Source organism: Cnephaeus nilssonii (assembly GCF_951640355.1).
Source record: "Cnephaeus nilssonii genome assembly, chromosome: 5".
NCBI lineage: Eukaryota > Metazoa > Chordata > Mammalia > Chiroptera > Vespertilionidae > Cnephaeus > Cnephaeus nilssonii.
In genome coordinates, this window is record NC_137076.1 from 59,792,723 (window position 1) to 59,806,340 (window position 13,618).

Genomic DNA, 13,618 nt, shown 5'->3' on the forward strand with positions numbered 1-13,618 from the left:
AAGCAGCGTCTCTCAGCTTGCCACTGCAGTGTGTTATCTGCCTTCTAATTCATCTTGAGGGCAGCTTTATGGCTTGCCCAAGTCTGTAAACGTGGTTGCTCCTGAGTCCTTTTGCCTCTTAAATCTTGCCATCCCAGAATAAGCACAGCTTAGATCCGCTTTTAACTGTGAGCCCTCAGTCATTGAGCAGAGGAGTGAGCCAGACCCAGACTCACTATTATTGGCACAGAATTGGTGGACAGAATCTGTTAGCTCTTTGGACAGAATCTGTATACTATTACCTAGGTGACCTCAGGCATCCAACTCCAAAGAATACTATTGCTTTGTGTTGAAAATTTAAAAAATTGATATAACATATAAAATAAGCTAAAGATATCTTTAAATCTTGTAATACAAAGGTAACTAACAATATCTTGAAACATTTCTTTTCAGTCCTTTTTACTCATATATGTAATTATAGTCAATTAACTCTAATTTGGGATCAAATTGCCTATGCAGTTTTATATCCTGTTTTTGTTTTTTTTGTTTTTTCACTTCAAATCCAGTAAGCATGTTACCACATCATTAAACATTCTCTAAAAATGTGGTTTTAAATGGTTGTATACTATCCATTGCATGGGCTTACCATACATTAGTTTTGAATATCTGTACTTGTTTGCTAAATCATTTCAACTGGAAGAGGAGAGGACTTTCTCAATGACATATAGTACGTTGTCCTCACTCTGTCTTCAAAGCAACTGGGATTACTTTGACACTAAATGCAGCCAAGGTCATATGTCGGGCAGACAGGCGCCTTGTGGGTGGTTGAAGAAGCGCTGCAGGCCCTCCCACTGCTGACGCTGATGGGAAGCTGGGTGCAGTCCACCTCTCTTTCAAAGTGCTCGTGTGCTTTGTAATATTCCTGCTTTAAGAAGGAAAATAAAAAGTTAAAAGTGTTTTCCCTGAAAGTCATTTTTTTCAAAATGCCAGATTATAAATCTGAAGGAATTTTGGAACATATAACATTTGTTTTTGTTTTATCAATGTGGGTTTTCATTTCTTTTTAGAAAGTGAGTTTTTGGTCTTTTGTGGGGCCTGACAGAAAATCCATCCCCTGTATGCAAAGTTGGGGATGGCAGTGTAATGGGGGGAGGGAAATCAAGATTCACGGGGCAAGCGCCACCCCTTTTTCTGTACTGAAGACGACATGATGTCATCCCTTTATTTCCTGGTTGTACGTTAAACCCCAGTTGTGATAAAGAATCCTGAGGCGGGTATTTCTTCACCTAGAAATAGGGTTGTCAGATAAATTATGGGACAACCCGTAAAATTTGATTTCAAATAAGCAGTCAGCAGTTTGTTTAGCATGTGTGTCCCAGGCGCTATTTGGGACACACTTTACTAAAAAATGATTTGTTGTTGATCTTACGTTCAAATTTAACTCGGTGTGCTGGGCTTTTATTTTGTTTTGTTTTGTGCTAAGCCAGGCAACCCTACCTAGTGGTTTCTCTGTTTTCTACTACAAATGCTAAATGTATGGGTTTATTACATAACAGTCTACTTTTTTCTTCTGACTATTCCTTGGCAGTGGTTGGCTTGGATAGCAGAAGCAAGCACAGCGCAGACGATGGCTTCGTTACTGTGAGTCTGAAGCCAGACAGAGGTACAGGCTCTCTTCTATACGTTTACCTTGCTGCGGGTTGGACACTGTTTCTTGGCGTTTGAACACTTATTTCTCGATATCTGGGTTTTAGGGAAGAGGTCAAATTCTCAAGAAAATCGTATTTATCTGAGGCTCTGGACTACAGAAAATAAGTCAAAATCAAAGAATGCAAAGGATTTACCCAAATTGAATCAGGTAAGCTCTCGACAGTTCAGTCCATTCATAGTAAACCTGACAACTCTGTTTCCTGATCGTAGGTAAATATAGAATAAATACCCCTCAAAGGCAATGGTAGCTTGGGCACTTAGGTAGTATCTGTTTACACCTATTTTGTGCATCAAAAATATGCTCAGTTGTGAGAAAATGACCTCTCAGAGAAAATGTGAATCACGAAATATCCAATTTTGAGAGTCCACACCTCATCCCAGTCATTAGAAATACCCTCAGATACTCAAAGGACCAGGCTGAGCTATTTTCAGATCTCTGCTCATCTATGAAGACATCTGACATTTTTTTCTTCAAAAGCTGATGTGTAATGAGGGAGACGAAACAACACAGGTAATTAGAACACAGCATGAACGGGCTGACTTTCCTAACAGAAAACAGATAAGCCATCTGGGTGGGGCAGGAAGGCATTTCTCTGTCCAGGGCCCCCAGCAGAGGTATCCTGGGAGAGGGGACCTGAGCTAACCTTGGAAAAACTGACATGCCTACCCAAGGGTGTAGGTGTTAGATGAGATCTGGGACTTCCCTAAGATACTTCAACAAAGGATGAAAACGTTAACGAAGCAACTGCGTAACAGTCAGTCTTAACTCTAGGGGACAGGTATGTGAAGGTTCATTTCATTCTTCCCGCTGTCATCGATGTTGCAAGTTTTTTAAATTGTAAAAAATGGTACCCTCCGTAAGAGACTTTAGAGAGCGCACCCACCCCCCCTGCACAGGACTTTTCGGGGATCTTTCAGGAGTCCTAATGCCAGATGGCTTGGCAGGCTACTTCCGTCCTGTCCGTGCTCCCCAGGAGATGCTGACATCCTCTGTGCCTTCCCAAATCCCTCCCAGGGGCAGTTCATCGAGCTGTGTAAGACGATGTACAACATGTTCAGCGAGGACCCCAACGAGCAGGAGCTGTACCACGCCACGGCGGCGGTGACCAGCCTCCTGCTGGAGATCGGGGAGGTGGGCAAGCTCTTCATCGCCCAGCCGGCGAAGGAGGCCGGCAGCGGGCCCAGTGCCCAGGGCATCCTGGGCGTGCCCTTCTCCAGGAAAGGGCCCGGCCAGCCTTACGGGGTGGAGCCCGCGGAGCCCCACCCGGCCAGCTTGGCGGGCGACAGCGAGGAGCACTCCCTGGGTGGGCAGATGGAGGACATAAAGCTGGAGGACTCCTCGCCCCGGGACAACGGGGCCTCCTCCTCCATGCTCATCTCCGACGACGACACCAAGGACGACAGCTCCATGTCCTCGTACTCGGTGCTGAGTGCCGGCTCCCACGAGGAGGACAAGCTGCACTGCGAGGACATCGGGGAGGACACGGTGCTGGTGCGCAGCGGCCAGGGCACCGCGGCGCTGCCCGGCAGCACCTGCCTGGACCGCGACTGGGCCATCACCTTCGAGCAGTTCCTGGCCTCCCTCCTCACGGAGCCCGCCCTGGTGAAGTACTTTGACAAGCCCGTGTGCATGATGGCCAGAATCACCAGTGCCAAGAACATCAGGATGATGGGCAAGGCGCTCCCCTCGGCCAGTGACTACGAGATCTCGGCCTTGTCCGGCTGACCCGCCTTCCCTGGGAGGGGGCGGGGGAGGAGGGGCCAGAAAAGGGTCTTTTTTTTATGTTCTTCTGTCTTGAGGTTTCTTTCTTTCTTTTAAATTAAATATTTATTAGTACCCGGCTCGAAACCTCGTGTTTTCATAATATAATACAATGCAAACTGTTGGAGAAATATTTAACACCTTGCTGTAGGTATAGGACTCTCTCTTGGTGGGGGAAGGGGGATTTACCAGAATACAGTATATTCAGTGAATTCCAAAAAAAGATGAATCTGTCCGTGATATGTGTGTATTATAACTTCTTAGTCTTGCTGTTGAGCTGTATACATGGTTTTAAAAAAAAAAAATAGTGCTGCTTAATGCTAAATCAGGCGGCAGCCATTTGTGTAGTTGGGCTTTTTAAATAAAATCAGAGCTGTAAGGAAAAGGAAATGTTCTTAAATGGAATGGGCATTGTCAGCTGGGGTAAATCCTAGACCACTTTGGGGAGCATTAAAACTATTTTTTAAGATTTGAAATATATTTCATAAAAAGTCCTCTATTCAAAAATTATATTCCACAGATATTCCCCTCAAGGGGAAAACATTTGAAGTTCTAACCAGTGATGAAAGTGTGATTTTTTTTTTTATATGGTGCCAGATTAACGGTTCTATTTGGTCAATTCGGACAAATTTTGCATTTAAGAAACCAGCTATTGTTTGTGTCGGCTGCCAGAATTCAGAGAAAAGGAACAGCCTTTGGTTACAGAGAATCAAAGTGGCAACGAAGATGACCGAGGGTTCAGGATTTCTTTTTGCAACGGGAGGGGAAATAGAATAAAAGGACTGATGCTTCTGATCCTGGATTTTCAGCTTCTTGTTAACTCATTACAAATAAAGCAAAAAAATAAATAAATAAACTTTACCATTTCCATACTCTCCGTAGATTCCAGAAATTTATACCATGTATCACATACGATCATCTTTCCGGTTAAATCAATGTAGAGATCACGTAAACGGGGGGGAAAAACCCTGCAAGATAACGTAACTGAACGTTTTAAAGCGGAATTTGTCACTTTATATAAAGCATAGTATGCGCTGTCTATGTCCTGAATGGATGTGGAAATGAAGCTAGCACACCTGCACTTTGGAGTCGTGCTTCTTTTTTGTTCCTGTTCTCACTTCAGATGTCTGAGGTTCTTCCCTTCTTGTGGGCTTCATCACCATGGCCACATTTCCTTTGCTTCTTCAGGATGTTCCCTTCAACACATTCCTTTATGTTACTGTACATTATGTCCTTATTTCAGCTGTCGCCGTTTTTTTTTTCTTCAATTTTGTTTACAGAATGGTTTTTAAACTGTCAAATGAAGTAGTGTTAACCTCAAATAAGATAAATGTGAACAAATAAAATACATCAGATACTCAGATGTGGCTTCTATGGGTGTTTGAGTTCCTGCTTAAGGTAATAACATTCTTCTTTTAACAACATTGCAGGGGAAATTATATTAGGCAACCATTTTGACTAAGTAAACATTTTTATTAGCAAGTGTTTTGAGATAAGAAATACAGTGTGTAGTGATGTGCATATGAAGGCATTCATTTAAAATAAGGAAAGGCATTTTATTAGTTATCTGGTTACATAACTTAAACTGCAGAAGTGAGTAAAGGGTGAAAATTCATGTTCCATTCTTTTTTTTTCAGTGTTTTAAATCTTTATTGTTGAAAGTATTTCATATGTTGCCCTCCCCCACCTCCCGCCCCAGGCCTTCACCGCCCTTGTGTCATTATTAGTGCACTGTAATGCCACCCTTGTTTCGTTATCTCTAGCACACTGTAATACCATTTGTTACGCATTTAAGCGAATGACTAGCCATTTGTTTGACTTGACTCTAAGATCGTTACACATTCCTCCATCATGTGTTTCTATCTTTAAAGTCACTTGAAAGATACCTCAGGAAATAACTCTTTAAAATCCGATACTTTCAGGTTGAGGGTGGGGATAAGCATGTGTTTAAATGTGTAGCCCTGTCCTGGCTGGTGTTGCTGAATGGTCAGAGCCTCAGCCCACCCATGGAAGGATTCAGGTTCTACCCGGTCAAGGGCACGTACCTGGGTTGCAGGTTTGATCCCCGGCCCGATTGGGACACGAGTGGGAGGCAACCAATCCTTGTGTCTCTTCACATCATTTCTCTCTCCTCCCTCCCTCCCTCCCGCCCTTGCACTCTCTGAAAAACAATGGAAAAAAATATCCTCGGGTGAGGATTAACAGAAAACGAAATAAATGATAAATGGGTAGCCCTAGATGAAAGAGAGGAGCCGCAACTTCCCGTTGTCACGGAGAAAGGCACTCTAACCCTGAAAGCATGTGTCTCCTGATGCTGTGGTAACTGTCCTTTGTGCCAGCACAGCACGGTACTTCCAGCGCGGCAGCAGCTGTTAGTCTGTTTGCTTCTATAGGATGCGAATGGAGGAGCCCTGAGCCCCAGACGTGACTGTCCAGCTTGGTCTCTGAGACAAGTAGGCTTGTCAGCTCATTCCTAAGGCAGGCAGTGCATTTCAAAGAGCATTTTCTTAAAAAAAAAAAAAAGATTGACGTTCCTGTCTAGCTTTTAACGGTTGGGTTATGTCTTTTTAGCATCTCCGTGGGTTATTCTCTTCGATTTCAATGTCTTGTGATTTACCTTCTCTGAGTGGTCACTTCCATCTAGCTCTTAGGATTTGTTTCCCGTGCTCACGATCGCTCCACTCCCACGGCTGGTGGGCTCAATGTCTCCGTCCAGAGAGACTGGACCTGGCGTCCCAGTCAGCTCCCGCTGCAGAGCACTGGGCCTGGCCTCAGCGGAGCAGCTTTCAGAGAGGAAACCATGAAAGAGAACACGGGGGGGGGGGGGGGGGGCAGAGCAGGGAGGAAACCTGGTGCCAGAGTGCTGGGCAAGTGAGTGCAGGAGGAACAGTGAGTGCGGCAGGGACAGTTGAGTGTGCCGGAGAAACTGCAGATCCACCACACCCTCCCATCCAGCATGACTCTGGTCTGGTCTGGGCAGGAGGACCATACACCGCAGGACATGCCACAAGGCAGCCACGGGCAGTGAGAAGCCTTGTGTCCCAAGGATGCCTTCGCCCCACCTGTGTACACAGGCGGGGAACCTGGCAGCCGGCAGAGGGCAGCTCCCACAGTCCAAGCTCATCACAGCAAGTAGGGAGCAGGCTAGGTTTCTCCTCCCTTTGCTGTCCCCGGAGACTTAGCTAGCCTGTCTTGGGCTGGCCTGGGCCTAGTAGCTGACTACAGATTTGCCTAAACCTAGAGCCACTTGGTCTTTTTATTTCTTAAAATATTTTTTTATTGATTTCAGAGAGGGAGAGAAAGAGAGAAACATCGATGATGAAAGAGAATCATTGATGGGCTGCCTCCTGCACAGCCCCCACTGGGGATCGAGCCCGCAACCCAGGCATGTGCCCTGTGCCCTTGACCTCCTGGTTCATAGGTCGACACTCACCAATGAGCCACTCCAGTCGGGCAATCTGCCTTCTTCAGTCACATCTGGGCTGCTGGCCACACTCCCATCAACACCAGCGCTCTCTTCTCACACACCTTCCCTGACATGTGAAGTCAGCACTCTTAATCGTTACTAATCTGATCGATGAAAGACATTATTTGTTTTCCTTGGAACTTCTCTCATAGCAGGGAGGGCGAATGGTTTTTGAAGTGTTTCCTGGTCCTTTAGATTTCTTTTGGATTTGTCTTCTAACTTTTGATGTCTTGTGTTCTACAATAGTGTGCAATTTTCATGAGATCTTTTTAGGTAGATATGGCTTCTGTTCTTTGTTTGTTTTCCTACTTCTTCAGTGCCATTCACTATGGCAACAATGAGAGAATAAAATGAAAGAGGATGAGGAGGTTATAAAGCATAAGTTGCTCCACCCTCACTGAAGATTAGTGACTTTTCTAATGGAAGGTAAATGGTTAAGTGGTTCTTAATAGCCATTTGTAGTTGCCACAGAGCAGACCTGCTGCAAAGCCTCCAGTTAGACCTGTAAGTTGCATCTGAATTAATAGCTAATCTATTGTGTCCCACTAGGGGGTGATGTTGAGCTAAAGACCCTTCCCTGTGACGTTCAATAGATTCTGGGTAAAGTTTTGTTTCTTCATTCAAAGCTAAAAAGATCAATTCCTCCACAATGCTCCAGACAACTAGAGCAGCAAGGGGGGCAGAGCTTTGAATTCAAGGGTAACTGAAATGTAGAGCTTAACAGAACCTCTGCTCAGGCAGCACTCAGCAGAAACTGCACTTGATTCTATTGCAAACACCGGAAGCCACGGATCAAGAAAGAAAAGGTTAAGTGGAAGAGAGATGATGTCCTTCATGATGCAGACATTGCCTAACATTAAATACACTGAGTGGCCAGATTATTATGACCTCTGAACGCATAATAATCTGGCCACTCAGTGTATATCCTATATAATAAAAGCCTAATATGCAAATTGTCCCCTCGACCAGGAGTTTGACCAGCAGGCAGGCCAGCCAACCGCCCATGTCCCCTCCCCCTGGCCAGGCTGGCCAGACCCCACCCGGTGCACGAATTCATGCACCAGGCCTCTAAAATATATATATATATATATATATATATATATATATATATATATATATATATATATTGAGTGGCCAGATTATTGTCCGTTCAGAGATCATAATAATCTGGCCACTCAGTGTATTTCCCCAGGATTTCTTTATGCTTAAAATGTAATTTCCCCAGGGTTCATGACCTTAAGGTGGCAACATTTCCCTCCCCAGCCCTGCCAATAACACATTTCCACCAGCCAGTCTCATGGGGCACAGAGCGCCATCTTCCATGGCTAACACACATCTGGCACCTCCCACGGAGGCCAGTTTCCTCTGCTCCCTCTACAGGATGTCCAAAAGTATGACCTAAGTCAGGTCACCCTTCAACCTCAGAAAGATTGACCTCTCCAAGGACATTTTATCCTATGGCACACTTTTTCTTTTCTCTGCGATGGAGGCAACCTCAGTTGCTCTTTTAAAAGCTGCAATCGTGTCATTTTGCCTGTATGAGCCTCAGGCACTGGAGGAGTATTGGTGGACACCAATGAACTTCCTAATTCCAAGTTGACTGACTTCAGCCCAATTAGCTGAAGTGAGAGCGCTAAACTCTGGTTGTAACAGCAGCCAAATGTTCTACCCACACAGTATGGCAAAACCCATACTTACAGAGTAAGATTTTACTACAGAAAAGAATCGCAAAGATCTCAGTCCAAATGCCCCAATCTGGCAGAGGAGGAAACTGTGCCTCGGAATGTTGCACTCAGTTTGATGGAATAAAAGTGAATCTGGCAACTCTTCAGTTTCAAACGTATCTCAGAGCTTTGGATGCTGGAATTCCTCAAAACCTTTGTTAGGCACAAATATCAGCATTCAAGTTTTGTCTTTGAGAATTGCTAGCATTTCACAGTGCTTTTCTCCATTGCCCTGAGGGGAGCCTGGCCTCAGGCAGTCTTCCCTCGGGGTGTCTATGTCCCACTTGGTCTTAGTACGAGCTGGACGATGGGGGCTGGTGTCCCTTATACTCCCTCTCTGCCCACAGGCCACCTCACCCCAGGAAACATCAGAATCACGTTACCATGGAAATTTAAACTTCTCTGCTGCTTCTCACTATTTACAGTAAAAAGAATCCCCTTTGTCTTTAAGTGACAGTAAAAATTGCTCAGTTGGTACCAATGATGACTATAGTTTATAATACTGTATTGAATACAGGACATTTGCTAAGAGACTAGATTTTGGGTGCTCTAAATACAAAAAAAAAAAAATACAAAAAACTATGTGAAAAGATGAACATGTCAATTGGCTTGACTGTATTATAATCATTTCACTATGTATATGAATATCATATCATCATGTTATACACCTCAAATATGTTTAATTTTTATTGGATGAAAAAAAAATGAGATTAGGGTGGGCCCTAATCCAATGACTGGTGTCCTTATAAAAAGGGACACATGGACGCTCGCACGCGTGCGGACACACACACACACACACACACACTCACCCTGTGAAAAAAGGCAGAGATCATCAGGGTGATGCTCTAACTCCAATGATTACCCAAAACCACCAGAAACCAGGGGAGAGCCATGGAACAGATTCCCCCTCATTGCCCTCAAGATTTCCTTCCCAGAGCTGCACAAATCTATTTAAAACAGAATTATCTTTGTCACTTCCCTGTCCCCGTCCCTTGCCTGGGTAACTCCTACTCACTCTTCAAGACTTGGATCTGTGTGCACCTTTTCCAGGAAGCTCCCAAATGCCCACAGTCAGAGTGAGGTGGCCTTCTCCCCTGCTCCCCAATCACCTGGGTACATCTCTAACACTGCCTTTAGCATATTGTATCACAATCTCTTCATGTGTCCATCTCCTCAGACCTTCACACAGTGTATGCAGTGGGTGTTCAATAAAGGCATGTGGAACCAGGCATTCATTGAATCAACCATTACTCCAAGAATGTTAGAACAGCTCCACCACAAATTCCCCTTCATACCCTACCAAGCAATCCTGAACAAGAAAGTTTAGCCAAGGATCTAGCCAAAGAGGGTACACCTCACAAGGTCAAGGAAAGGCCCAGGAACCTGGAGCAGAGCACAGAGCCACAGGGCAGCTTGAAGCAAACCAGACTCCCAAGAGCTGCTTCATTGTGAAATTCAGCTGGGCAAACCCTCCGGGAGAGTGAGCAACAGGTCATCCTGCAGGTCATAGGAAAATAATGGAGAGAAAGCTTAATCTCTTGTGTGAGACTCAGGCATTTTAAAATCTGTCACGTATGTGTTTGCAGAAATCATATTAACCACACAAGTAAAATGTAAAAGAGGGAGCTTCTATGGAATTTTAAGCACACAGATAAATTTGCACATTATAAAGAGTGCATAGCCCTAGCTGGTTTGGCTCAGTGGATAGAGCATCAGCCTGCCGACTGAAGGGTCCCTGGGTTGCAGGCTCAATCCCCAGTAGGGGGCATGCAAGAAGCAGCCCATCAATGGTTCTCTCTCATCATTGGAATTTCTATCTTTCTCTCCCTTTCCCTTCCTCTTTGAAATCAATAAAAATATATACATATTTTTTTTAAAAGTGCACATAGCCCAGGTGTTTTTCTTCCCTCTCCTTTCCATTTTTATTGTCTTGTTTGTTCATTTGTTGCTTTCAGTTTAATACCCCACATAGGAGTGAATCCATCTTATTCTTAATGTCCGGGCTTCATCTTTCCCAGACCCAGGACCAACAGTTCGTCCCACGGGCTGCCACAGGGCTGCTCGCAGCCAGCGCACTCCGAGGCCTTCTGGTGCATCCAACTTCCACGTCCTGTTGGACATAGGCCAACAGTGTTTGCAGCAATGATCGCAGACAAGACCGCACCAAGGTGACCTCAGTTAGTCTTTGCTCCTTCCCCCGGTGTCTGGGTCACATTCACACTTACGCTGCAATCCTGGACCTTTAGCCAAAGCCTCTCTGCCAGGCACGACGCACGACTCTGAAATTTCCACTTGTCTGGGAGATTGGGAAGAGGAGGGATGATGGAAGGAGAGGGTCCTGGACTTGGGCTGTGACCTCTGACCCGGCAACTGTATCTTCATCCAACTCCCTTCATCTCAGCAGCGCCTGAGAACCAGGAGCCTTGAGGCGTTTTCTCAGCTGGAATGTCTCCATTTCACCCCTGTGCCCTCCTGGCTGCTCCAAAGAGAGAGACCTGGCATCCAGTCCTGCTTCTCCTCTGTGATAACTGTGTCCCAGGGTGGGCTACTAAGTCAGGGCCTCAGGATCTCAGAGTGTAAGGGACCCCGCACATCTTTCAGTGAAACCTTTATAAAGGTCAATGCTTTGGTTCCCTGCAACAACCTGCAGTGTGGTCATTCAAAGTTCATTAATAAAACATGCAATTGCAATAATCACTTCCTATGCCCTTTCTTTTTTAAAAAAATATATTTTATTGATTTTTTACAGAGAGGAAGGAAGAGGGATAGAGAGAAACATCGATGAGAGAGAAGCATCGATCAGCTGCCTCCTGCACACCCCCTACTGGGGACGTGCCCGCAACCAAGGTACATGCCCTCAACCGGAATCGAACCTGGGACCCTTCAGTCCACAGGCCGACGCTCAATCCACTGAGCCAAACCGGTTTTGGCTTCCTATGCCCTTTCTACATGCCATGCTGTAGTTATTGTGCTAAGATATTTACTATTGGTATTTACTTAGATCCTGACAACAGCACTATAATTCTGATTATGTCTCCATTTTAGAGACAGGAAAAAAATGTAAAGAGATTAAATACGTTGCCTTAGGTCACATAGGTGGCAAATGACACATTCAAACCCAGGTCCTTGTGACATTAAATCTGCTGCTCTGAATTAATATTACACCAAAATACCTGAAATGTAATACCTAAAGAGATAGAGAACTCATTACCCAAATAGCAGCACATTTCATCTCAGATCACAGTGACTAGAAGAACATGTCTTACCCTTATCTAAAATCTGTCAGCTTACACATTGCACCTCCCAGCACTAGTTTTTTCCTTAATTGTACAGAATGAATCTAGCCTGTGCACTGGCCCTGACTTCAAGTGTCTGAGGACAGGGATGTCCTGCTAAGCCATCTCTTCCTCTTCATTTGCTGGTCCCCATTGGGCCTTAATTCCTCTCAATCTCATTTCCCTAGATCTCCTGTATTACCTTCCTCACCTCTACCACCAGGTTCTACTGAGGATGAAATGAAATAAAGTACTTTTTAAAGTGAACATGTAGTAATGTTTAATCTTCTCTTTGTAAGTCCCCTAGTAATGTATATAAACCAAGTAAAGGATATACATTTCATGTGATTTTTTTGGATAACTTTTGATGTGACTTATAGAAAAAATATATGAGCATATTTAGCCATTGTACACCTTCAAAGCATTGGGAAGTATCATGTCATAAATCTCTGGGGAAGGAAGTTTGGGTGCCCTGTGGTGATTGAGAGTGTGGGGTCAGACAGGTCCTAAGAGCACCATTCAGTGGTTATGGGACCCAGAAGAAGTTACTTAACTCCTCTAGGCCTCAGAAGTTTCCTCATCCGTGACGTGAGATAACAGGAGTACAAACCTCAGGGGGCTGCAATCAGGAGGAAATGCATTAAATTTTGTCAAGTGCTTAGAGCAGAGTCTAGCACTTGTTAAACACGGGGTAAGTATTAAATACATGCAGTGGGTAAATTTTTCATAGGGTTATGAGGATTACATTCATCAGTGCTAAGCACAAGAGTGATCTATTATTAAGAATAACCTAAAGATGTAGAATATTCATTGGGAAAGTGAAGAATTTGAGGTTCAGAAAAGTTAATTTGTTCATACTCACACAGCTAGTACCCTAATCACTACACCAGTGGTCGGCAAACTCATTAGTCAACAGAGCCAAATATCAACAGTACAACGACTGAAATTTCTTTTGAGAGCCACATTTTTTAAACTTAAACTTCTTCTAACGCCACTTCTTCAGAATAGACTCGCCCAGGCCGTGGTATTTTGTGGAAGAGCCACAGTCAAGGGGCCAAAGAGCCGCATGTGGCTCGTGAGCCGCAGTTTGCCAGCCACGGCTACACTATATAGCTCCTTAATCAGAATGGAAACGAATGTTTTCTCCTTAACATAGAACTTGCTAATCTCTCTCTTTGGGCATCAGTCCTGTCTTATTCTATTGGCTGGGCCAGGCCAAGAAAACCCCATTCTGTCCTCTCCCCACTGTATCCCTGTTCCAGAGGGCAGCCTCCCTGCCCACTTACATAACAATTCATATATGTAGGCACCTGCGCACCACTCAGATGCACGGCTTTCAGACAAACCCATCTAGTTCCCATCTAGATCTCAACTGAGGTTGCCATTCTCACTAATTGCTGTTTTAAATATTAAGAATCATCCTATATATGACTTTTCCATATTCTGGCTAATTATTTTAGAGTAGATAGTCAGATATGGAATTATTGGATCAAAGGTTATGGACAATTTTCTTGGCTCAATGCCAAATTGTTTTCTAAAAGAATCACGTGAATGTAAAATGCCATTCTTAATACAGCATTAGTATTACAATTCTGTTTTAATATTCATAACCTATAATTCTAACAGTCATTATTTACTTATATTTATAGTATTTAATTTAAAATGTATATGCAAACATTTTAATAATTACAATTTTGGTAGG

General features: G+C 44.2%; 1 protein-coding gene across 1 annotated transcript in view; it reads left to right on the forward strand.

The window, feature by feature from the left end:
* The window catches only part of TBC1D9 (TBC1 domain family member 9), an 85,142-nt gene extending 80,330 nt beyond the window's left edge, over nucleotides 1-4,812 (forward strand). Inside the window, exons 19-21 of the mRNA XM_079772830.1 lie at nucleotides 1,568-1,642; nucleotides 1,734-1,837; nucleotides 2,705-4,812. Of these exons, the coding sequence (XP_079628956.1) occupies nucleotides 1,568-1,642; nucleotides 1,734-1,837; nucleotides 2,705-3,415 (890 nt within the window). The 3' untranslated portion in view covers nucleotides 3,416-4,812. The remainder of the gene's footprint in view (nucleotides 1-1,567; nucleotides 1,643-1,733; nucleotides 1,838-2,704) is intronic.
* Nucleotides 4,813-13,618: the final 8,806 nt, after the last annotated feature.